The sequence below is a fragment of the Equus caballus genome, chromosome 3, assembly GCF_041296265.1.
Source record: "Equus caballus isolate H_3958 breed thoroughbred chromosome 3, TB-T2T, whole genome shotgun sequence".
Lineage (NCBI taxonomy): Eukaryota > Metazoa > Chordata > Mammalia > Perissodactyla > Equidae > Equus > Equus caballus.
This window is the reverse complement of record NC_091686.1, coordinates 32,117,644-32,140,676: the sequence shown is the minus strand read 5'-3', so window position 1 is coordinate 32,140,676 and position 23,033 is coordinate 32,117,644. Positions and strand designations below refer to the sequence as shown.

The window sequence follows — 23,033 nt, the reverse complement described above, 5'->3', positions numbered from 1 at the left end:
AGGAAACCGTATTTAGGAAGATGTAGAAAGAGGTTGAGATTCACCAGGCTGATTCCGGTTCAGCTGGGACAGGCCACTCAAAGAGGTTTGGAACTCTGGGTTCTTTTTATTTCTGGATTCAGAGTTCTTGAAGGTTTAGTTGCCACATTGGGATTTTTTAAAACAGCTGCTCCACATGACTTTCAGAGTCAGCCTGTGGCTCCAGTGCCAGGATAGACGTGCAGCCTGTGGGGTGGGTGTAAACATCCCCCTGAGACCGCCTCATCCAGCCCACGCGCTCCAGGTGACACACCTAACGCTGAGGCTGCCCCAGGCAAGCCCTGACTGAGTGTCCTCCCTGCCCTCTCACTCCCCTTGCCCCTTCCCTTCCTTCCACTCCTTTTCTCCCAGGCTCCCGCACCTCTGACCGCATCCCTGTGCCCAGCCTCCCACTTTGACCCTCTTTCCTGCTTCCTTTCATGTTCCTGTGGGCTTCATGTCCACTTTCTCTTGTCTCCCTCAGGCACACTCCCTGATTCTCTCACTCATTCAACAGATATTTGCGGAGTGTGAACTGTGCTGGGGATCTTACGAGCAACGCTGTGTTGAGGGGTTGACAAACGAACAAGACAGGTGGCGAGGGAGGGGATGCAAGGAAGTGAGGTCAGCAGGCTCCCCATCTGGTTGGGCTGTTTAGACCCCAGGGCCTTTCGATTTTGTGCTAACTGAGGCACTCAGTGGATGGTTTTAAGTAAGGGAGTGACTCCCCCTGCTTTACGTCTGTAAGAGCTTCCGCTGGGTGCAGAATGGGCATGGATTGCGGCGTGAATAGAGGCGATCCGAGTACTGCCAGGTGAGGGCTCCTGGGCCTTGATCTGGCTGGGTGGGGAGGAGGAAGAGAGGGTCAGATTTGGGTTGGTTTTGGAGGTGGAGCCCATAGGACGTGCTGATGGGTTAGATGTGGGCAGATGGGGGAGAGGTAAATGAGGGTGAGTCCCACTTTTTGACCTGGGCAATGAGATGGTGGTGCTGTATATCGATGGACAAGAGTGGGGTCAAAACAGTTTGGTGGGTGGAGGGGGTGTCTCTGCTTTGACCCCTCTCCAGAGGAGTTGTTGAGTGCCAGTTGGATATACTCAATGATACATTGTTACTTTGGGAGTTTCCCAGATAGATACTGTTTTAACTACCTGGGCCTCAGATACTATCAGAGCATTTAGGGAGAGCTGTAGAGGAAGGGGAAAACCCGGGACTGAGCCTGGGCCCGCCCAACATTTGGATATTTATGGAGGAAAAGGACCTCGTGAGAGACCGAGGTGTCACTGGTGGGAAGGAGAAAACCTCAGTGTTGTTTCCCCCGACACACACACGCACACCCATGAGATGGACGTGCCCCTCCTAGTGCCATGGCTCCATGTTAGTGTGTTTCTCAGTTTGCCGTCTTTTTGATCTGCAGTGTCCAAGTGCTATTTTAGAGTGATTAAGTATTTTAGTGTTAAAAACCCTTCCAGAAAGCTTAAATAGGTTTTCACAGTACAGATAGTGTGCCCGCATGTTATTGAGACTTGGCCTTAGGGAGCTTAATATTCTGTTGGTTTTTTTTCCTTAAAGGTCAATAGTCTGTTCTTCAGATTGAGTAATTTGAGAAGAAAATGGTGGTTTCATATGGCATACATTACTGGTAGAGTTTGAAAGCACAAACTAAATCTTTCATGATTGCAAATTGATGGAAGGAACATTTAGAAACTTAATTGCAGTAAATATACTGTAGTAGATTATCTGAAGGCTCCATTCTTTTGCCAAATGCAGTGAGAGTTCTGGCTCTCTCTTCAGTGTTCTACCCTAACTGGGCCCCATCCGGGATCACACTTATCAGCTAGGTTGGCGACACACCTTGACCTTCTCCTTCCCTCCCCTTCCGTGTAGCAACCTGTTTGCTCAGCCATGTGCAAGCTCTTATCCTTATCCCCAAGGGCACCTCCTCTGGATTCTTAAAATTCCCCCAGCTGACCCAGTGACCCAGCCTCAATGCGCCCTGGCTGCTTTGTCTCTCCCTGCTGCGCAGTCTCACCGGGACCCCAGTCCTCGGAGTTCTCTGTGCCGTGGCTTAGCAGGCCTCTCCCCTTCACCCTGCACTCCGAGGTCAGTCACTTCAGCCCAAGGCTTGCCTCTGACACCTGGTTTTCTGTCGTCATCTTTGTTAATCTCCAGCCCTGTGTAAGCCTTTGGGGTGCCGGGCAGGACTTTGGATAAAAGGGGTTGCCATTCCCACGCTTGGTTAGAAACGGGGTTTTCAGCGCTGTCTGGGCCCTTCTTGGCACCCCACCCCAAGCTTCCTCTTTCCACTCTCAGTAGCTCTTCTCCAGCCTTCCTGCACTTGTCACACCCCGCCCGCCCCTTACTCTTTGTTATGGCATGTGGACTGCTTTAGCCTCTGCGGCTCCACCCCGCTGTTTCCTCCTCCGGGCTCAGGAAGAAGGGTCAGCCCCTGGGTCTGCAAACGTGGACCCTCATTCCCTGGAAGCAGAAAACTGCTGTGAGCCTATCTTGCTTTTTTAGTTTCAGGAAAAGTTCAAACAAGTACAAAATTAGAAGAAAGAAATGACAGCCAGTGTGGCAGGACATCCCAGCTTCCATTCTTAGTTTGATGGCTTAATTGGATTAACCAGGCGTGTGTTCTTCATTCCCTTTCCATTAAATCGCTTTGGGGCTGTTCTAGCCTTTTTACAAGAGTGGCATGGTCAAACCAAGGTGCACCGTGGCGGGACTCACCTGGGGTCTCAGGGGCTCACCATGACTTTGGGTGGGTACTTAAACCCGGGGGGTCCCAGGCAGCTCATCTGTAAAGTGGGGAGACCCAGTAATTCTTTAGGATCGCTGTAGCAATAAATGAGATGATACATGAGAGGGGAAACTCAAAAACAAAACGTCCTCCACTTTTCCTTCTAGCTAGACGTCTCCTTCACTTAACTGCATTTTTAGAAATTTGCTTCCTTAATTTTCTCACCACCCAGTCTCCAAGCTCTTGGCACTTTGTTACTGAAACTGCCAGGAAAAGGTCCCTGATGATCCACCTGGCCTCTCCTGGCGTCCCCTTTGGTGTGTTGACTGCTCCAGCCTTCCTTCCTTCTCTTCACTCCCTGCCTGGCTTCCTTCCTGGCTCTTTTTACCTCTGTCTCCCCTCTAAAGCTTGTGCTCCGCAGGGTTCCAGGTTCACACTTCCGTGGTCTCTTGGGTGATCGCATCCGTTCCCACTGCACCTGCCCGCTGTGTGCTGGGGCCTCTCATTCTGTATGTCTGGTTGGGGGCTGCGGGAGGTTGGATAATTAACTGTCTGCTGGTCAGCTGTGCTGGTTTCTGCTGCAGACACCTTGAATTCAGTGAGCCCCATCTTGGCGCTCCCCTGAGTCCGCAGCTCCCATGTTCTGCGAGAGTGTACCTTCCTGTACTGTGCCCCAGCCATCCCATCCTGTTGGTCACTGCTGCGCTTTTCCTTCCTGTGACTGTCTCAGACAGGCCCCTGCCCCCGTCTTCGAGCCCAGGCCTCCGTCGTCTCCGTCTGGGTCGTGGCAATAGCCTGCTGGTTGCTGGTCGTCCTCCTTCTATCCTGGTCTCACTTTGTCACCATTATCTTTTTAAAACATCTGTTTGCCAGAGTTCCGGTGCACCCCATTCCAACAGAACGAAGCGCAGACTCCAGACTCCTTACCTTGCATTCAGAGTACTTGATAGTGGCCCCCAGTCTGTCCTTTCGCTCCCATTTCCTTCTCTCTCCCCACCCTTCTTTGCCCTGAACTTGAGTCCCTCAGTGTGCCGCCGCCGAAGTCCCTTTGCCGCCTCCACACCTTCTCCCCCTGTTCTCTCCTTCTGTCCATATCTTGCTTTTCCATCTGGGCCCACCGTGCTGTCTTCTTTATTGACACTTTCTCTGGTTCCTCAGGACAGAATTAGCTGTTGTCATCTTTCTCCCTCCTCACACCCGGCTCCTAATTTGGGGATAACACTTAGCACGTTGTTTACAAGGCTGATTGCCACCTCTGCTTGTTTGCGAGCGAGCGCCTGTGGGCTGAAGCTCCTGTCTCTGGTTGTGCATCCTCAGGGCCTTGCATGTGGATGGAGCCTGGAGCCCCCCATGTTTGAATTAAATAGATCTCTCGTTTGCTGCATGGTTTCTTCTGTGCCTGAAGCAGAGATTTGCTCCTTCCTGTGCTGTATAGGCCTTCAGTGAGTGTGCAAACAGTAAAGCCACGATGTAACATAAACACAAGTCCCAGACTCGCGGGGGGACCTTCTTTCTCTTGCAGTGGTGAGTGGAATTGTATCTTGACTCTTTTTGTCGTAACTGATCACCGAAGGATGCCGATGTCTTTGATTTACTTATCTTCAGTTTGTTTTTGAGAAGTACATTTTCTGTTTATAGCCAAGGAAAAAAGTAAGGGGAAGAGGTTAGGAAACTTGCCTGAAGGTACGGATGAAAGTGAGTCTCAGACAGGCCTTGACTCCTGAGTGTTGGTGGCATGCAGCTGAGGGCTAGAACTGGCCTGCTCTGCACCTTGCACGCCTGCCACGTGTACCTGTGCCCCTTGTTTGTTCTCCTATCCATTTTGTTATTGAGGCGTGATTGATATACAATGCAATGTGCAATTTTAAGTGTATAGTTCATTGTTTTGGGGTTTTTTTAACAGCGCACTGAATTTTGTTTTGACAAATGCGGTGCCTGAGCAGCCTGCTTCCCTACAGGACACGGAGCGTCCCCTCAGCTCCGAAGGTGCTGGGCTCTTCTCCGTTGTTCCCCTTGTGCTCAAAGCCCTGCTCTGATTTCTTTCAAAACGAATTCGTTTGGCCTGCTCTAGCATGCCGTAGAGATGGAATCATACTGTACATATTCCTCTGTGTTTGGTTTCTTTCATGTAGCATAATAGTTTTGAGATTTGTCCATGTTGTTGCGTGTATCAGTAATTTCTTACCCCTTTTTTGCTGTGAAGTGTGTGGTTGGATGACTATCCCGTCGTGTTGATTCATCTCCTGGGGATGGATATTGCGTTGTTTTTGGTTTGGGGAACATTATGAGTAAAGCCGCTCTGAACAGTTTCGGACATGTTTTGTGTTCATATTTGTTTTTCTTGGTAAATACCTAGAAATGGAATTGCTGAGTCACCGGCTAGGTGTGCCTTTTGAGAGGCACTAACTTTGAGAAAGTGCCAGACCGCTTTCTGAAGTGGTTGCCTTGTTGGTTACTTTGTAAAGTTTGTGAAAGTAATTGGGGACTTGCTCCCATTGTAGAGATTCTGCTGTAGACCTGATGCCTGTGATGGGCAGCCCGTGTTGTGCAAAGCCAGTTTATCTTAAAGCATAGCTAACATAAGCTCGTTTGAAAATACTCAGAATATTCAAAATGAATGTGAATGAAAATCGAAAATATTATTAGGCGTAATTAGGCCTTATTAGTTCAAAATATTATTTGGCATTTAAACTTGTTGGCTATTGCATAGATATTTGAATAAAGTTGCTATATGTAAATACCATATTTAAAACGTCACCTCCATTAGTTTAAGCAGCTTGGGATTCACTGCTGCATTTGTTGTTGAAAAGTTCAGAAGGGACTCAGAGCCGAAATACGTTGGGGAGCCATCGGCGTGCAGGGTGGTGTTGATGGCGGGGCGGGAGGTTGTCCAGGGGCGTGCAGGGGGAGAGGAGCGTCCTGAGGAGATGCAGTACAGTGGACTGGACACGCTGGGCGGGGAGACGGACAGCAAACTGGAGAGAGGAAACAGTGGGCAGCCGCCGGTCCTGGGAGGAAGAGCAGAAACTTACCCTGCCCACCTCCTGGCCCCCACACCCGTGTCCTCCCACCCTCATCCCCGCCAGCCTCCTAGTGTCCTCATCAGGGTCTTGGTTTCAGAAAACAGACACCAACGGAGGGTTTGCTCAAGCAGAAGAATAATACCTCGGAAGGATGTCTGGATGAAAACAGAATGGACAGGCAGCTGAAATGGAAAGGAGAGCGGCCGCCTTTGCCAGACCCCCCCGCTGTTTGGACAGTGGACCTCCTCGATTGATCCTCTAATCTTCATTTCTTTCCTAAGGCCTTTCTCTTTGTTATTTAGTTCTCCTTTCTGGGAGATTTCCCCACTTTCTGGTCCAATTCTATTTTTAAGATTTTAAAACTACCATCATGATTTTATTTTTCAATAACTAGGAAGTTCCCAGAATGTTCCTCTTTTGTTTCACAGATACAACCTCTTATTTCTTCTTAAATTTTCTTCTCGGTGCACTTTGGCTGCTCTGAATTCCTTTTCCCCCGTTTCTTTTTGGGGCTGTCTTTCATGAGACCTGTTTTGGGCTTTCTTCAAACGTCTGGCTGTTGGCTGCTCATCGTATTTAAGAATGAGATGTGCCAAGCACTTGGAGCCTCTGTCCCTCGTAGGATGTCCCTCTGGCAGCCGTCCTCTTAGAGAGATCTGGTGGGAATCTGACCTCTTTGTTGGGATTGCCCTGCGTCTTGGTACCTTAGGCCTTATCTCTTGGGCCAGATGCGTGCTTCCAGAAATGCTCTGTCTGCTTGCCCACCTGCCGCTGAGCCTGTGGGAGACGTGAACGGGGAGTTTCTGCATTCAGCCGCTGCCTCACGAGTCCCGTGTCCTTCCAGCATCTCTCCCCTCTGGGTCGCACGCTCCCGGCTTTTCTGTACAGCCTCTGCTGTAAAAGCCTTGTTCATTCCTGAAGTGCAGGCTGGCCAGATGTGGTTTGGCTTATCCCTGCGGATCTTTTTCCAGGGATTTTGGCTTATAGATTTGTATTTAACATGGTAGCTAAAATAGCGGGAGGGTAGAATGGACAGATTTAAAATAGATCACCTAATTTTCGGGGTTGTCAGTCAGTTTACTAGTAATGAAAACTCAGAGGCATAGATAGTTCTCAAGCAGAACTTTATGTGTGAAATGTTATGTTGGTTATATATGCCCCAAAGAGGAATCGGACCCCAAGAAGTATTACACACCTATCTGTCGTAAAATAAGTAACTTTTCTAATCACATTTTACTGTCTTTCAGATCCTATCACATAGACAGTATGCACCTGAGGGTCCTGAAGAAAAGGCGCAAAACATTCAAGTAATGTCTGGAAACCGTTTGTGAGGTGAGACGTGGTTCTTCGTTTGGGTGCGTGATCACGGTTTCCTCTGGCGGCTGACGCTGACTGGTGCACTGAAGAGGCCGCGGGGCCGTGTAAAAGGTCGGCGGCGCCGAGGGGTCCTCTTCACTCTTGTCCTGGGTTGCTTACACCACTGTCCTCAGAGGAGAGAGTGTCCCCGGAGGAGGATTCCATGAAGTGAATTGGTGGCTCCTAGCGATTGTAGAGATGAGGTGGATGCGTGAGTGTGAATTCGTGGGCAGCTCTCCTTGTGTGGCTCCATTTACTGCTGGAGGTCTGCGGTGTTGTCCGTGGTGTTCTGGGACACGGGGCTTTATTTAACCTGAGGATAAACAGCTTGGGTTCAGGAGTGTAGACAGAATGCCAGTAAATTGGCCGTTAAGTAGAAGAACGATGGTGGGCCGTCTGCTTGCCCCCCGGTGAACGCGGAGTGCGTCGGGTCTCTCAGAGCTGCTCTTCGAGTGCGTCAAGCCCACAGCGGTGCGGGAACCGGTGTGGGAGAGGGCTGCAGCCTCGCCTGGCGAGTGTGTGCGTTGTCCTATCGCATGGCGCTTGCCCTGCTCTTCGCTCTCGAGTTCCAGTATTTTAGATTAGCTCAATATAAAGGAATTGTTTCTTCATTTCCTCCCCTCCCTTCCTGTTGCTTTAGTGTAAATACAGTGAGTGACTCAGCGGAACGCTTGTGCGGTTGATTGCAGATAACCGTGTGTGTCCAGCCTAACCTTGCTATGCTCTTTGATTGCTTTCTTGAAAATAAAGTGACTTCTGGACATCAGCCTGTTTTCCCTTTGCCTTCCAGTGGGTTTTACAGACTTGGGTCTAAAGCGCACAGGGGTTATGCGGCAGCATCCAAACACACGCTTCTAGGAAGGTCCTGCCGTGTCCAGGGTCCCCTGTCTTTGTGGTTACTGTTCCTGCATGAATGGACCTGCCACCTGTACCCCAGGTGGAGTCCCACCAGGGCTGCACCCTGCTCTGTGCCAGTTCTCACCAGTTCCTCAGCCGGGAAGGATAAGTGGCATGGGCTCATGTGTCCAGCATGGGGGCCTCCAGAAGACTCAGGGGGTCCTGCTGTCTAGATGGAACTCAGACTGCACAAGCATTGTGCTCTGACAAAAGGCTCATCTGTCTTTGGACATGTGGCTCTGCAGCTTATTGTCCGACCACCCAGCAAGCAAGCACCCTTTTCTCCTAGAAGGTGTCCTATTTGAGGAGTGACCGTAAAGCAGAGGGGTTCTGGTCGGAGGAAGTGTTCAGCTTCAGGCCGTGCTGTACACTTGTGATCCCCTAGGGAGCTGTTTGAGTCTGAGAGAGGTGCCACCTTCTTGTTGTGTGCCTGTAAACAAGTGTGCGCCTGCTGTGGGCCCAGCCGTGTGCAGGCCCCAAGAGGGAGCACAGCGAGGGAAGGCCAGGCCCTTCCTCTGCGGGCCGACAGTCACTCAGGGAGGGAAGATACAGGAGCTCTCCCGAGGTCGACAGTGGTAAGTACTCTGCAAATGGAACTGATGGGCATGCCCCGATAGTTCCCGGGAGGCAGAGAAGCTTCCAGACACTGTCTCGGCCCCTCAGAGACCCAGGCTTCCCAGTGCTGTAGGCAGAACCCGTCTCTGCCGCCCTCTCCAGATTGTCGTGTCTGCTGTTGAGAGACCCCTTTCAAAGTGCTCTCCAGAGGAAGGAGAAGGACCCGTTCAGGATGGCCTGCTCCGAGGAGAGAAGCGTTAGGCCTGACGGGTGAGCCGGGTTCTGTGGAGGGTGGCCGCAGCAGAGCCGTCCGCGGGAAGGCGGGCAGACAGACCTGGGTGGCGCGGGGTCAGTCAGTGCTGGCTGAAGGACGGCTGGGTAAGGTCTGCCGGAATTCTTCTCATCTTTAGTTCCTTCAAACATTTTACAGCTGTTTTTGACCGATCTAAGAGCAGGGTTATTTTACTGACTACGGGGAACAATTTCATTTCTCTTTTATACCAGTCAATGTTTATATATCGAGAGAGAATTTTGCGAAATATTTGCAGAATGAACTGTCATCAGCCAGTTCACTCATTCATTCAGCATTTTCATAACTACTATGATCCAGTTGCATTTAAGAGAAAAAAAAACCACGACCAGATTCGAAAGACCGTGCTCTCCCTCTGCTGTATGAGACTGACCCCACGAGAGACCCATCACGCCTGCTCCCTCACACGAGGGAGGCCTGTCCCCTGCTCTGTGCTTGTTTGAGACCGTCAGGGCGCCTGCGCCAAGAGAGCGCATGGATGGGTTGAGGAAACGCCGTTGGTGTTGCCATCCCTTGTACGAGCGCTGAGGCCAGAGGGTGCTGACTCTTCCTCGCACATGTCCCCTCTCCCGTCCATGTCCCCTCTCCCGTCCCGCGCTGAGAAGAGGTGCTCATGCGTTCACAGCAGCAGCAGAGCAGCTTCTCTTTGGTTTCTTTGGACCCTGTGTGTTCTCAGGTGTCAGGCACTTCAGGAAATGTGGGCAAGGTATCAAAACGGCTTGATAAGTGAAGGGAACTTTTAAAAGAACTCAACAGAGAGGAAGGGCATTCTGGCAACAGTGCAGAGTTGAAGGAGAGAGAGAGAGAACAGTGGGAGCATGCCTCAACAACCTGATGGTGTTAGTTAAAACGAGAGAGAAACGAGTAAACCAAGACTCAACTTGAGACAAGCCGGGCAAGAACCGCGAGCTCGGTGTTTCGTGAGCCGGAATAAAAGTGAGGGGAAAAGGCGGCGTTTATGTCACTCTTTCTCACACCGCTTGGCACGTCTGAGTGGAGCCTTTGCCCACTGGGGGTGGGCTGCGGGCGTAGAGAGCTGCCCCGGGACCATGGGCTCCGTCTCCCTGCGGCGCACGAGCTCTGCGCCGTGAGTGTGCCTCCAGCTGGGCTCTTCATCACTGCTCGTACGAGGCTGTGCCTGGCCGTGGCGACCATGTGTCTCCGTGAGCCTCATCCCCTCTGTCCGCTGCCCCTCCAGGGTGTGTCGGGGAAACCATGCCGTCATCAGGACACCGGCTCCGGGATGTCGAACACCACCCTCTCCTGACTGAAAATGACAATTACGACTCCTCATCCTCCTCTTCCTCCGAGGCTGACGTGGCAGACAGGGTCTGGTTCATCCGCGACGGCTGCGGGATGATCTGTGCCATCATGACGTGGCTCCTGGTCGTCTATGCGGACTTTGTGGTGACGTTTGTCATGCTGCTGCCTTCCAAAGACTTCTGGTACTCTGTGGTCAACGGAGTCGTGTTCAACTGCTTAGCGGTGCTCGCCCTGTCATCTCACCTGAGGACCATGCTCACCGACCCTGTGAGTACTCACCGTCCTTCTGGATCTTTCCATTGTGTCTGATCCGGTGTGGCACCATAGACCGTGTGGTGAAGGGCTCCTTGCTACCATAACCTCAGGTTTCTATTGATTCCTGAATACACGCCTGTGGCATTTTTTGTGCGTTAACTGGAGAATAAACATCACTCAAATCAAAGTGATATCACAGTAGCAATGGGAAATATTCCCATTGGGGGGCCGACCCCGTGGCTGAGTGGTTAAGTTCATGGGCTCTGCTGTGGCAGCCCAGGGTTTCACTGGTTCGGATCCTGGGCGCTGACATGGCACCGCTCATCAGGCCAGGCTGAGGCGGTGTCCCACGTGCCACAACTAGAAGGACCCACAACTAAAATATACAACTATGTACTGGGGGACTTTGGGGAGAAAAAGAAGGAAAAAAAATTCCCATTGGGCTCTTTATTCAAATGAAGAGAGTGTTCTAAATAATTCTAAAGCCTCTCCTAATTTAAACATTTTGTTTCTCTAAAGAATGCACTGAAAGCTGAGAGATCTGGGGTCAACATTTCACCGCTTCACTCATCTTTTCAGTTATCTTTCAACCATAAGCACCTAATTTAACTTCTTTGGGCTAAAGGTTGGCTATCTCTTAAGTTCTTTCTAGCTTTGTAATTCTCTTAATTTTTACGTGTCAGCTAAAGTCTGAGCATACGTCATTCTAGCTGGTAAAAGGTCAGGGTTCACCCTGTCTGAAGCGGAGAGGAAGACCTCCCTGATGGCTGGTTCTGTGGGGTGCGGGTTGTGACTGGGGGAGGCAGGTGCGAGGAGAAGTCAGGTGCAGTGCAGAGCCAGAGAACTGACAGGGGAGCTCATCTTGGGAGCAGGTCCCCTGAGAATGAAGATGGGCTGGGTCTCCCAGTGAACCGCCCCGAGTCCCTGGTGTCTTAAAGGCGCCTGCATTCGGAACCTCCACGTTGGGCTTAAGGCTGCTTCTCAGGTTTTGAGACATCCTTGCCGCTCAGCCAGAAGTCACCTCCAGATCGTCGATTCCGGCTCGCCGCAGAGCCCAGAGGGGAGGGGGCCTGTAGGCCCGGGGGGAGAGGGTCCCGCCCTCCACAAGCTGCATGGCAGGTGTTCACGGCCGGGTGCTCGCAGTCCACAGGGGGCTTCTTCTGAAAAGGGTTCTTCCCACAGAGCTAAAGCAGTGGTTTGAAATCGCTGGTGCAGTTGTCCTGAGTTGTAAATTAAAGTGTACTGGGCTTATGTCTATTGGTAAGTTTTCTCTAAAAAAAGTACCAAGAAGTTACTGTTTTGTTGTACAACTTTTTTGTTTTTTGAGGAAGATTAGCCCTGAGCTAACATCTGCTGCCAATACTGCTCTTTTTGCTGAGGAAGAGTGGCCCTGAGCTAACATCATGCCCATCTTCCTCTACTTTGTATGTGGGACACCTACCACAGCATGGCTTGACGAGCAGTGCCATGTCCACACCCGGGATCCGAACCGGCGAACCCCGGGCCGCCAAAGCCGCACATATATGCTTAACCACTGAGCCACCAGGCCGGCCCCTGTTGTACAACTTCTTTATAAATAGGATCAGGCCTCTGAGAATAAATTACACTGACGAGTCCACAGAGTGTGGCTGACACGTTGACTTCTCCGACTCTGCTGCGAGTCCCTGTCATGGGGCTCTGCCCTCCGTTACTCTCTGTGTCACCTTGTTTGCCTGGGAGAGGTCTTCAGCCGAGGACAGCATCTCAGACCCAGCCAGGTGGGCAGCTGGGAGCAGCACGTAGGGGACAGACCCAGAAGCTGAGGCTGCCCGTGGCTTTGTACCTCATGTGATTGTGGGATCTCTGACCGTAACCCAGTCTGAGTCCCTCAGAGACTTTTATAGGGCCCTCTTCTCGTTTCCTTTTAAGCAGCAAAGCCTCCCTCTCGGAACCAAACCCTGCCCCCCGGCATCTCCATGCCCTCTCCTCTTTGCTGCAGCAGAAACACCACACAGGCAGGTGCCAGGCCACAGAGAACCGCAGTTACAGGGACCGGCCCAGAGCAACAAGTTCTACTCGAATGTTCGCTATAGGACAAGCCTTGTTAGCGGTGGCCATCTCCCTGGGTGTTGAAAACTGGGCTGAGTCCATCCCTCTAGGCACTTTGGTGATGGGACCACGTGCACACAAAGGCCCCTTGTGACTGCAGTGGGGCCGCGGGGGAAGGAGGACTGGCCAGGCTGAGGCTCCTGTCCTCAGAGTGTCTGTTTCCTCTGACAGTCCTCAGCAGTCCAGCTCCTGGCCCCATCCCCTCTCCTCTGGGAGAGGGCCTCAGTCCTCTTACAGGAAGCCCCAGGGGCTGGGGGAGGCGCAGTGGGGGGGAGAAGGTGTGTGCAGGCTGCCGTTCTTCCTGGTGGCTGCATTCATTGTGCTTGCTGGGCCGCTATGGAGAATGGCGAACGGGAGCACCGAGAGGGAGGTGCCAGGCTCAGCGAGTTTGAGGTCTTGGATGTCAGCATTTTTCTGTTGAAATTTAATTCATATACCACAAAATTCATCCTTGTAAAGTGTATAGTTCAGTGCTTTTTAGTGTATTCACTAAAGTTGTGCAACCATCACCACAATCAATTTAGACATTTTCGTCATCTGAAAAAAAAAACCTGCACCCCTTAGCCATCACTGCCCACCCCCGCACCATGCCCCCCCTGCTCCTGGCAGCCTCTCATCTACTTTGTCTCTGGACTTCCCTGGTTTGGTCTCTTCGTGTAAACAGCGTCATACACTGTGTGGCCTTTCATTTCCAGCTTCCTTCACTCTGCAGGAGGGAGTCAGGGTTCATCCATGCTGTAGCACTGTCTGCGCTCCATTCCTTTTCATGGCTGGATAATACTCCGTTGTGTGGGCAGACCACATTTTGTTTATACCATCATCAGTTGGTGGACATTTGGGTTGTTTCCGTTTTTTAGCTATTTGTGGATAACACTGCTGTGAACATTTGTGTACAAGTGTTTGTGTGGACCTGTGTTTCATTTCTCTTGGGTGGATACCTAGGAGTGGAATTGCTGGGTCGTATAGTAACCCTATATTTAACTTATTGAGGAACTTCCTGTTTCCCACTGTGGCTGCAGCATTTTACGTTCCCACCAGCAGCCCATGAGGGTCCCAGTTTCTCCATCCTTGCCATTTGTATGTCTTTGGAGATATGTCCATCAAGTCCTTTGTCCGTTTGGATGCCACTGTTTCAGCCATGCCACATGGTAGGACCCTGGGGCAAGTTACAGAAACTTCTGGGAGTCAGTGTAAATAAGACTCACGGCAGCCGAGGGTCCCAAGGGCGAGATGGCGTCTGGCCCTGGCAGGCTGTGGAATTGGGGTGTGCAAGCTGTCGAGGAGGCAGATGGAGGGGAGAGGCCAGACCGCCCGGCTTTCTCTGGCCCTCGGGCATTCTGTCTTTCTCTCCGCCCTGGCTCTCCCTGCCTGCTGGTGAGGAGGGGTCGCCCCACAGACGACACCGAATTGCAGTTGTTCAGTTCCAGACCCGCGTTCCTGAAGGAGGGACCGCATGGCCCGGTAGGGTCGGGCGTCCACTCTGTCCTCTCCCCGGCCAGTTTGCTTTCTTCTGTCCACAGATCGGGACTTTCCCATCGCAGGGTCCGGTCTGGGCTGAACTAGAGCCATTGCACCACCCCAGGGCGGGCAGGTACCCCCTGCAACCTCATGTCATTTTACTAAACCAGCAGGACCAGTCAGGCTTTGCCAGGACTGGCTTTGGTTTCTGTTGTTACTTGAGGAAAGTTACTAGTACTTTGAGTGAGGAGCAGGAAGGCGGGTCCGTGACACTTGACAGATCCGAGATCTGATGCTAAAGCCCAACCCCCACTCCTGGGAGGTGAGACCCTCAGCGTCTCACGTTTGGAAACGCACTGAGAACTGAAAGTCGTGAAGGGCCACCGAGTGACCGGGCAGCGGCCCTCACCGCCCCAGCGCCCGCAGAGCCTGCCCTGCAGCTGCCCTAACCACAGCCCTGCCTCTGAGCAGCAGCCTGCTCCACAGACGCCTGCCTGTGCCCGTGAGGGCACCCCGTTCCAGGCGCCCTGCCAAAGGCGTCCAGCACCCTAAAGGGGGTGGTCAGTCCACAGCAGAAAGTGAGACCCCACAGCTCCTAAGAGACAAAGCTGGGACTTGAACAAGATCCCTCTGTCTCCAGAGCCCCTGCTTTTTTGTTAACTTCTTGTAGACCTTTCAAACATACACAGAAGTAGGGAGAAAACACCATCCTGAACCCACTTATCACCTCACGGTCGGTCCTGTGTCAGCGATACCCTCACCCGCTCCCCCCCAACCCCAAGTATTGGGAAGTAAACCTCAGACATTAACGACTTTATCTGTAGGTGTTTGTGCGCGTCTCTCAGGAGCGAGGGCTCTGCTCTGAAAGTGCAGCCGCTGGGCCAGCAGCTCACGTGGAGCAGTTGAGCTCTTCCCGACTGCCATTCTGGGCAGAGTCCAGATTTCCTCACTTGTCTCGGTTCCTCTGCATTCTTCTTTGTTTGAATCAGGATCCAAATAAAGTCAGTACTTTGCGATTGGTTGTTGTGCCTCTTATATATATATTTTTTTTGCAGGGGAAGATTTGCCCTAAGTTAACATCTGCCAGTCTTCCTCCTTTTTCCTTCATTTCCCCCTGCAAAGCCCCAGTACACAGTTGTACATAGTTGTAAATCCTTCTGGTTCTTCTGTGTGAGCTGCCGCCACAGCATGGCTCCTGACGGATGAGTGGTGTGGTTCCGCACCCAGGAACTGAACCCGGGCTGCTGACGTGGAGCATGCTGAACTGTAACCACCAGGCTGTCAGGGCCGGCTCGTCCTTTATGTTTTTAGTCTCTGTGCTCCCCTCTCTCTCTCGGCCTTGGGATTTTTTAAATTGAAGGGACACAGTCCCTTGTCTTGTAGCTTTCATCACACTCTGGAGTTTCAGCTCACACCTCTATGCATGTTTTCACAGGCTCCTTATTCCCTCGGTTTTCCATCGATTAGTAGGTAGATCTGTGGGAAAGGCCCCTGCCTAACTGCCCCTTGCTTAGGTCCAGGGATCCAGACTGCATGACGGGGAGTTGGGGGGTCAGGATGGAAAGATATGGGGAAAAAAAGAAAGAAAATGTACTTTGCAAAGCGTCACTTCCCTGGACGTATGACCTGGGTGAGAGCACTTGTCCTAAGCGTGGGTCTCTGGTTTCCTTCTTCGGGGCAGATCAGAGGTGGCCGAGGACAGGGGGTGAGAGATGGGTGCTAGAAGAGGCAGCAGTAAATCAGAAAGCCGTGAGGAGGCCTTCATGCCAAAGGGGAGCTGGACCATTTGGGGTACGAAGCAGCCCGGAGGCATGGCTGTGGCCTGGGGCCGGGAGGGGATCAGTCTTGGGGAGATGGGGTACGAAACATGCAAGACACGTTTTAGCAAAAGCATCCCCTGAAAGTGGTTAAAATCTGAAGGTGAGCTTGAGGGATGTGGCCCAGCCGTGTGCAAGGTTTCTTCTGATAGAATGCAGAGCGGCCCCCGGTGCCCAGGAAGCAGGCGCTCCTCCCGCAGTCTGCCCCAGGTGTGACCTGGCAGGACCTCGGTGCTGAGCAGGGAGGTGACAGTGCGCAGTGGGCTGCTGGAGGGCCAGCCGAGCACAGGCCAGCCCTGCTGCCTGGCACCTGGCCTGTAGTGGTGGCCTCGGAAGGCTCAGAACCCAGCGTAGGTCGTGGCTGCGGGGCCTGGGGAAGACAGTCTTGCAGCCCTGAGGAGACGGTGGCCTGGAGGAGCTTCGTGCCTGCCCAGGGCTCCGAGCAGCGGAAAGGAACGTCTGGAACCAGAAAATGCCCTCAACGCCGCCTAGTGATCGGCCGCCCCCTCGAGACACATCCTTCCTCGTAACCAGTCCTACGAGAGCTCTAAAATGGTCGTGCAGGCTGTTCTGCTTCCCAGAAGTGTACTGTGTCACATTCGTTTTCACTATGGAAAGTACATGTGTGTCTCATAAAATGAAGGAGTGTAGAGTTTTAAATCTGGCCCACGTCCTCTCACCGTGGAAATGTGTAACGGTGAACTGTCACCAGGAGCGCACGTACAATGTCAGGGTATTGTATAAAATCTTAACAGCATTAACAGTGTTAAAACTGCTGGATTGGTGGAGGAAATGTGAAAGGCTCCAATTTGTGGTACGTAAATTAAGAAAATGTTGTACCTAACATTCTGGTTTAAATTTCCAAAAACAAAAGAGTCTAAACCCTTTAACTTTTCAGTTCTTTTTTCTCTGATTGGCCCTGAGCTAACATCTTTTTCCAGTCTTCCTCCTTTTCCCTTCTCCCCAAAGCCCCCGCGTACATAGTTGTATATAGTTCTAGGTCCTTCTACTTCTTCTATGTGGGACACCACCTCAGCATGGCCTGATGAGCCGTGTGAGGTGTGTTCCTGGGACCCAAACTGGCAAACCCGGGCTGCTGAAGTGGAGGACACAAATTTAACCACTCGGCCACGGGGCTGGTGCCCTAAATCTTTTAATGTTTTTAGCTTCTGTAAGGAGATAGTTTGACTGTTAGGAAACGCAAGCTTCTTGACCAGAACAGCTCCCCTGTGTTGGGACGTCATCCCCGTGGGTGATGACCAGTTGATACTGGCTTGGAGGGAAGTCCACTGTAGTGCAGGGTTAGGGGTGAGGGTTCCTGTTTTGCCCACAGCCCCTCCCATCCCCGCTTCCCCAGGGTACCTCCTGGAGCCCTCACTTCCTGCTGATGACAGGACTCCCCATCTGGCTCCCTGGGCGCCTGGGAGCCGGTGATCCTCCGTCTCAGACGGCACAGGCGCTCGCCGAGCGTCCTCAGGTTTGGGTGTCGGCCCGCACCGTGCAGAGGTGTGCATCTGGCTCTGCCGTCCACCCGGCGTCCGGGCTCTGGGAGCTCCAGCGCTGCCCCTGCTGCTCCGCGGAGCACCTGACCGCCCCCTTACCTTCCACCTGCATGGTCTCCTGGGACCATTAGCTCCTGCCCTTCCATCCCTGTGCTTTCGTCATGCCCGCACCCCTGCCCTGCTGTCCCCAGTGGCTCAGGGGGACTGCTTCTCGAGGATGTCCATCTCTGCGTGAAGTGCAGGCCCCCTGGGGCTGAGGAACGGCATCTAAGACCTTCCGTACCCTGAGACATTTGGAACATGCCCGTCCACTCCAGTCAGGCACTTGTCCTGGTCCACCCTGCCATAGCACCACAAGAGTCTTCCAGATGTGTTTGTTGTTGCGCATCTGCACTGCCCCAAGAACAAGGCTGTCCCTGTTGGGGCCCATCAGGCCTCACCGCCCCGCTCAGGCCTCCAGCATCCATGTTCCCCAAGGCCACCGTCAGCGCCCTGCTCTTGCCATCAGCTCACGTTTCGCTAACTTGTCCGCGGCTCATGTTTCTCCAGCTCTTCCGGCCCTGGGGCACGTGCACAAATGCACTGTTCCAGCCCCGGGAGGAGCAGCCCCATGCCTGATGCGCAGGCGGCCAGGTGCTCGGAGCCACACTGTCCAGGTGTGTGTGCGATGCTCCTGGTTGGGTTGGCAGAGGCAGATGCGTCACACACAGACCCCCGAGGTAAAGTCCTCTTGAGATGGTTTTGTTTGGTGTCCCCTGCCGCAGCTGGTAGGAACACCACATGGGGCGCGCCTGTCAGGTAAAGCCTGCCCTTAGAGAGAGGGAAACAGGCTGGATGGAGCACACTGGCCCCTTTGGGGACAGTCAGCTGCCCTGCAATTGGAACGGCTTAAAGCAACCTCACCTCTCGTGTGTCCTGCATTAAGTTAGAAAAAACTCGGGTGACTTAAGGAATTTATGAAGGATAATGAGGTATTTATTTAGAGTTCATTTTAATGCATATTTTTCATAGAAAATAAAACTTCTGGTCCTGCCTAAGACAGTTATTTTCATATTAATAGACTTTGAGTGACACCCACAGCATTACAAATTATGATGCATAAAATCTAAGACTAATTCCTACATTTATTGATTTTTCAAAAAATATTTCCTTCTCCCCAACTGAAATACATTCTTCTTATGAGCTGCAGGGGGCAGTACCCAAAGGGAATGCAACGAAAGAGTACATGGAGAGCCTGCAGCTGAAGCCCGGGGAGGTGATCTACAAGTGCCCCAAGTGCTGCTGCATCAAGCCGGAGCGCGCCCACCACTGCAGGTGCCGCCCTCCGCCCTCCGCCCTCCGCCCTCCGCCGCGGGAGGCTGCCCTCGTCGGCCCTCCCAGTGTTGCATTCTGTGTATTGGACGTGTGGCCTGGGGTGGTTTCCTCAGAGCACGCAGTACTGAAAATCAAACTTCTCCTTTTCAGTATTTGCAAACGATGTATTCGGAAAATGGATCATCACTGCCCGTGGGTGAACAATTGTGTAGGAGAAAAGAATCAGAGATTTTTTGTGCTCTTCACTGTGAGTAAAAACATTTGTGCAGTGACTAATGTTGAGTTTTAAATTCTTTAACTAGAGTCTTGCCTGGAGCCGGTAAATTTACTCTAACATCAGGCCAGTTTCTCTCCAGCCTTTTCTCTGGAGTTCAAATTGTCGTGCATACTGTGCTGTTACTGCTGGGAAGTAGTCCAACAGATAGAGACGCATTGCTTGTGTTGTTTTAGGTGTTTCACTGTGGTTTAACTCTCTCTCAGATACCTTGAATCACAGCCGTTCGTAGGATCTGCTGAAGTGTATCAGAACTCATTTCCCAACTGTGTATTTTTCTATAAAAGTATTTCGCTTGGTCCAGTGTGATCTTGGGTAGACAGGTATCACCTGCGACCGGTTCCTCCCCTCGTGAATTCTCACTGACAGATGAAACGGAGGAGTAAACGCAACACGAAGTGGCCTTTGCTCCTCGAAACACATGATCGCTTAGAGTTGCTAACCAGCCTCTCCCCCGTTCCAGATGTACATCGCCCTGTCTTCAGTCCACGCTCTGATCCTCTGTGGCCTCCAGTTCATCTCCTGTGTCCGAGGGCAGTGGACTGGTGAGCGTGGTTGGGTCTGTCATTCCTAGAAGTGCGTGCCTTTGGGGGAAAAGGGAAAAGCTTTCAAGGAAGAATTGACTTTCCAGTTTTGAAGGAAAGCCTCCCAGTTATTTTAGAAATTAACTGAATGTTTATTTGGAGAATAATATGCGTAAGTTCTAACACTGCTGTTTTGCTGGTATAATGAAGCCACTCAGGTAATTGTTTTTCCTTAGTCAGTAGTTTTTTCTAAGTAGTCTGAGACTGGGTGGAAATTAGTGTTGTTCCAGACAAACCTTGTGTTTGTGTTCTGGTTAGCTAGCTAGGCATTGTTCAAAGTAATCCTTGCGTTACTGGACGGGCGTGAACCCCAGCAAGTGTCGTGAAGGTGGGCGTTGACTGTCCAGCCTGGATGTGAGACCGGTCAGACAGGCTCGGGCCACCCCAGGGGCGGGTGGGGAGCGGTCCGTGGTACCTCCCACCTGAGGATTGCTCGCAAGCATAGGTACACAGGAGTCTTCTTTTTCTGGGTTTAGTTGCATTTTAATAAGCAGTTTAATCCACAGAAGTCTTCTAGAAACCTCAGGTAATACAGAACCTTTTGAAACTGCTGACCAGGAAATGGTGGTGTGAGTTTTGAAGGGCCAGCCTCCCGCGCCCCCGCCACACAGGGCATGTGCCTCTTTTCCACGTGTACCTTCTCCCATGGAGGCTGGCCCAGGGCGGCCCTGGGGGCACTCTTCTGGGAGCCGGACGCCGACATCCTGCACTGCGAGATGTGTGTTCCGCGCTGATGTCCGCTAACAGCCAACTCTGTCTCGTTCGCAGAATGCAGTGACTTCTCACCTCCAATCACTGTCATCCTGTTGGTCTTCCTGTGCCTTGAGGGTCTTCTGTTTTTCACTTTCACGGCAGTGATGTTTGGCACCCAGATCCACTCCATATGCAACGATGAGACGGTATGCTTCCTCCTTTGCTGGGCCTGCTCAGTATTAGGTGAAAGCTTGTGAGAATGGGAAACCCTAACGTCCACGCCAGGGGTGCGAGTGTCAACTCGGCAGGTTAATTGGCGGTCTTGATAAGCTCCGACAGGCTCGCTGTGTTTGCTCATCCTGTCCTTATGTGCAGTGCATATTCAAGGCGCAGTTTGATTCTAGAGTCAGCAGAGCCAGGCCAAGGCCCAGTGCTGGGACACCCAGCCCCCAGAGCAGCCGAGCGCGCTGCAGGGAACCACTGCCTTCCTGCCTTTGAACTGTGGGTCTGCAGCAGGCTCTGGAGGAATATTTGTAAGAGATGAAACAAAGGTGGTGCCCTGGCCCGGAGGACCAGCCCCTCCTGCCACTACTGTGGCTGCCTGGGCTGTGCGCATCTCTGATGTTGGTCTGCCGGGCGGCTGCAGCCTGGCTGTGCTCAGGGAGGCCATGGGGGCTGGTGCCACCCTTCACCTGACCTCCTGGTTCTCAAATGCAACAGGGTTCTAAAGTCTGGCGGTGTTTTCTGTTGGAACCACTCGGCTAACCTTTATATGTCGGGCTTTTCCAGACACTGCCACCCACTTGCTTTTCTTTCTGCTTCCAGGAGATTGAGAGACTGAAAAGTGAGAAGCCGACATGGGAGCGGAGGCTGCGATGGGAAGGGATGAAGTCTGTCTTTGGGGGGCCCCCGTCTCTGCTCTGGATGAATCCCTTTGTTGGCTTCCGATTTCGGCGCCTGCAAATGAGACCCAGAAAAGGAGGCCCCGAGTTCTCTGTGTGAGGCCTCTCGCCATGCTGGAACTTGTCAACCAACTTTAAATTATTTATTGGGGTCTGAGAGGGTATCAACAGCTCGTCTGTGACCAATAGGGCAAATGGAACCACACACACCAGTTGCTTGCAGCAAGCAGAGTTTTATATATTTATAGTCACGGATGGCAGATTTCCAAACTCGTAACCAGATGATGCTCTAATCACTTCTCACCTCTACAACTAACGAAGGGCGTGCGGCCGCTCGCAGGGCCCAGTGTCGTCATCTTCCTGCACAGTCAGGACTTTTGTTAAGAATATTTGCATTTTCTAAGAAGTTGTGTGGGCTATTCCATGGGTTACTAAAATCCTCTGTGCTGAGCTGCTTTTCTCAATCGTGAAGAGAAAACGTCAATCCAGTGAGCGAGAACTCCAGTGGTCTCAGGGGCCCCCGCTGGCTCCGTGGTCCAGTAGCGCAGCCCCGATCAAGGGCGTTGGCAGACAAGGACACGTTGGTCTCAGTTAGCTCTGACCCTTTGCACTGAATGTGACCTGTGCACTGAGCAGCGATGGCGGCTTCAGGTACACTCCCCACTGCCCCGCAGAGGTGTTCTTGACCCTTTCGGCACGTCTGTGTGTGTGCGTGTCTGTGTGTGTGTGCGTGTGCATGTGTGTTTTCAAATTGGCAGTGTTGTTGAGGCAACGCGACATTTGGTGGCTGTGTGCAGCAAGCAGACTGTTTCAGAAACCGACGTTTCAGGGAAGAGGGGAGAGCTGCCTCGGGTCCCCCGGGCTTCCCGTGAATGTATCGCACGGCGGAAAGTGTCTTGATCCAAAGAACGGTCATTCCTGTGTGCTCCTTTCTTGCCCTCCTGTTTTGATTTTATTTTCAAAATCTGGAGTGCGTGAGGGCCTTGGAACTGGCTTTTTTTGTTCCAGCCAAATTCGCAGCGTGCAGACGGCAGCTCAGGGGAGAAGAGCGGAGCCTCGGGGCACCCGGGTCCTTGTGCAGCTTGAAGCTGCACAGCTTGGCGGGCGTGTCCCTGGGGAAATCCCGAGAGATGGCGGTGGCCTTTGTGCCTCGCTGGGAGAGTGAGGGGACTGCAGGGCCCGAGCCCCCGCCTCTGTGTGCCTCAGTTGCAGAGAATATTCAGGATGGCAGCAGCCTGTTTGAGGGAGTTTTTCTTTTGTATCGTTTATGTTGTGTCTCCACCTGTGTCACAGGTGATACGGTAGGCCCCTGGGTGCGGAGCTCACCGTTCCGCCAGAGAGCCAACAGCTCCCCTCCCTGGGGACTTGCCTTAACTTGCCTGGTTGGCACGCGTCTGCGGGTGCACGAGGAGGCGGTCTGTGGCGGAGCGGGGTTTCCTGTGAGGCTGCCTCCCGCTCTGGAAGGGCGTGCATCCCTCCTGTTCCGGACGCCTTTCTGTCCGTCTGTGGAACTTTGTTTTTGTGTTTAATCCGGACCCCGTCCCAGTCAGGGCTCCCACCACTGCTGATGCAAAACCGCAAAGGGACCTACTCGTGATGCGGTCGTGGCCCAGTCCACAGGCCGCAGGGCATTTGTGAGATGGACTGTCACTGCAGAGATGTGCGAGCCATGCGGGGACGGACCATGTCACAGCCAGAGGGACAGAGCACCGAGGGAACCGGCGGGTGGTCCCAGGGCAGGCGCGTTTCCGGGGGCTGTTCGGCCTATGCATTTGCACATCTCTCGTCTGGGGTGGACAGTGGACTGGGCTTCACCGTGAGGCTTTCAATATGTGTATCCTGTTGATCAATAAAACTCATGAAGTGGTTGAACCCTGTGACTCGGCAGTATGTGCAAATCCAGTATACTTGACTCTTCAGCCTCTCCTTTCAATGTAACTTTTATATGAAATAAAGTCACCACTTGACAGTTCTCCAACAA

General features: G+C 52.4%; 1 protein-coding gene across 7 annotated transcripts in view; it reads left to right on the top strand.

Annotated features, from left to right (window-relative positions):
• Positions 1-23,033, top strand: part of ZDHHC7 (zinc finger DHHC-type palmitoyltransferase 7) — a 27,761-nt gene extending 4,728 nt beyond the window's left edge. For 2 of the 7 annotated variants that reach the window (XM_023637429.2, XM_070262124.1), the window contains exons 2-9: positions 7,032-7,116; positions 8,755-8,862; positions 10,101-10,432; positions 18,475-18,599; positions 18,750-18,846; positions 19,337-19,418; positions 20,226-20,356; positions 20,976-23,033. In XM_023637429.2, coding sequence (XP_023493197.1) covers positions 10,118-10,432; positions 18,475-18,599; positions 18,750-18,846; positions 19,337-19,418; positions 20,226-20,356; positions 20,976-21,152 — 927 coding nt within the window. In that variant the 5' untranslated portion in view covers positions 7,032-7,116; positions 8,755-8,862; positions 10,101-10,117 and the 3' untranslated portion in view covers positions 21,153-23,033. Of the gene's footprint in view, positions 1-1,985; positions 2,122-5,751; positions 6,444-7,031; positions 7,117-8,754; positions 8,863-10,100; positions 10,433-18,474; positions 18,600-18,749; positions 18,847-19,336; positions 19,419-20,225; positions 20,357-20,975 lie in introns of those variants that run through there. The other 5 variants (XM_005608468.4, XM_070262121.1, XM_070262125.1 and 2 more) reach the window with 4 other exon arrangements.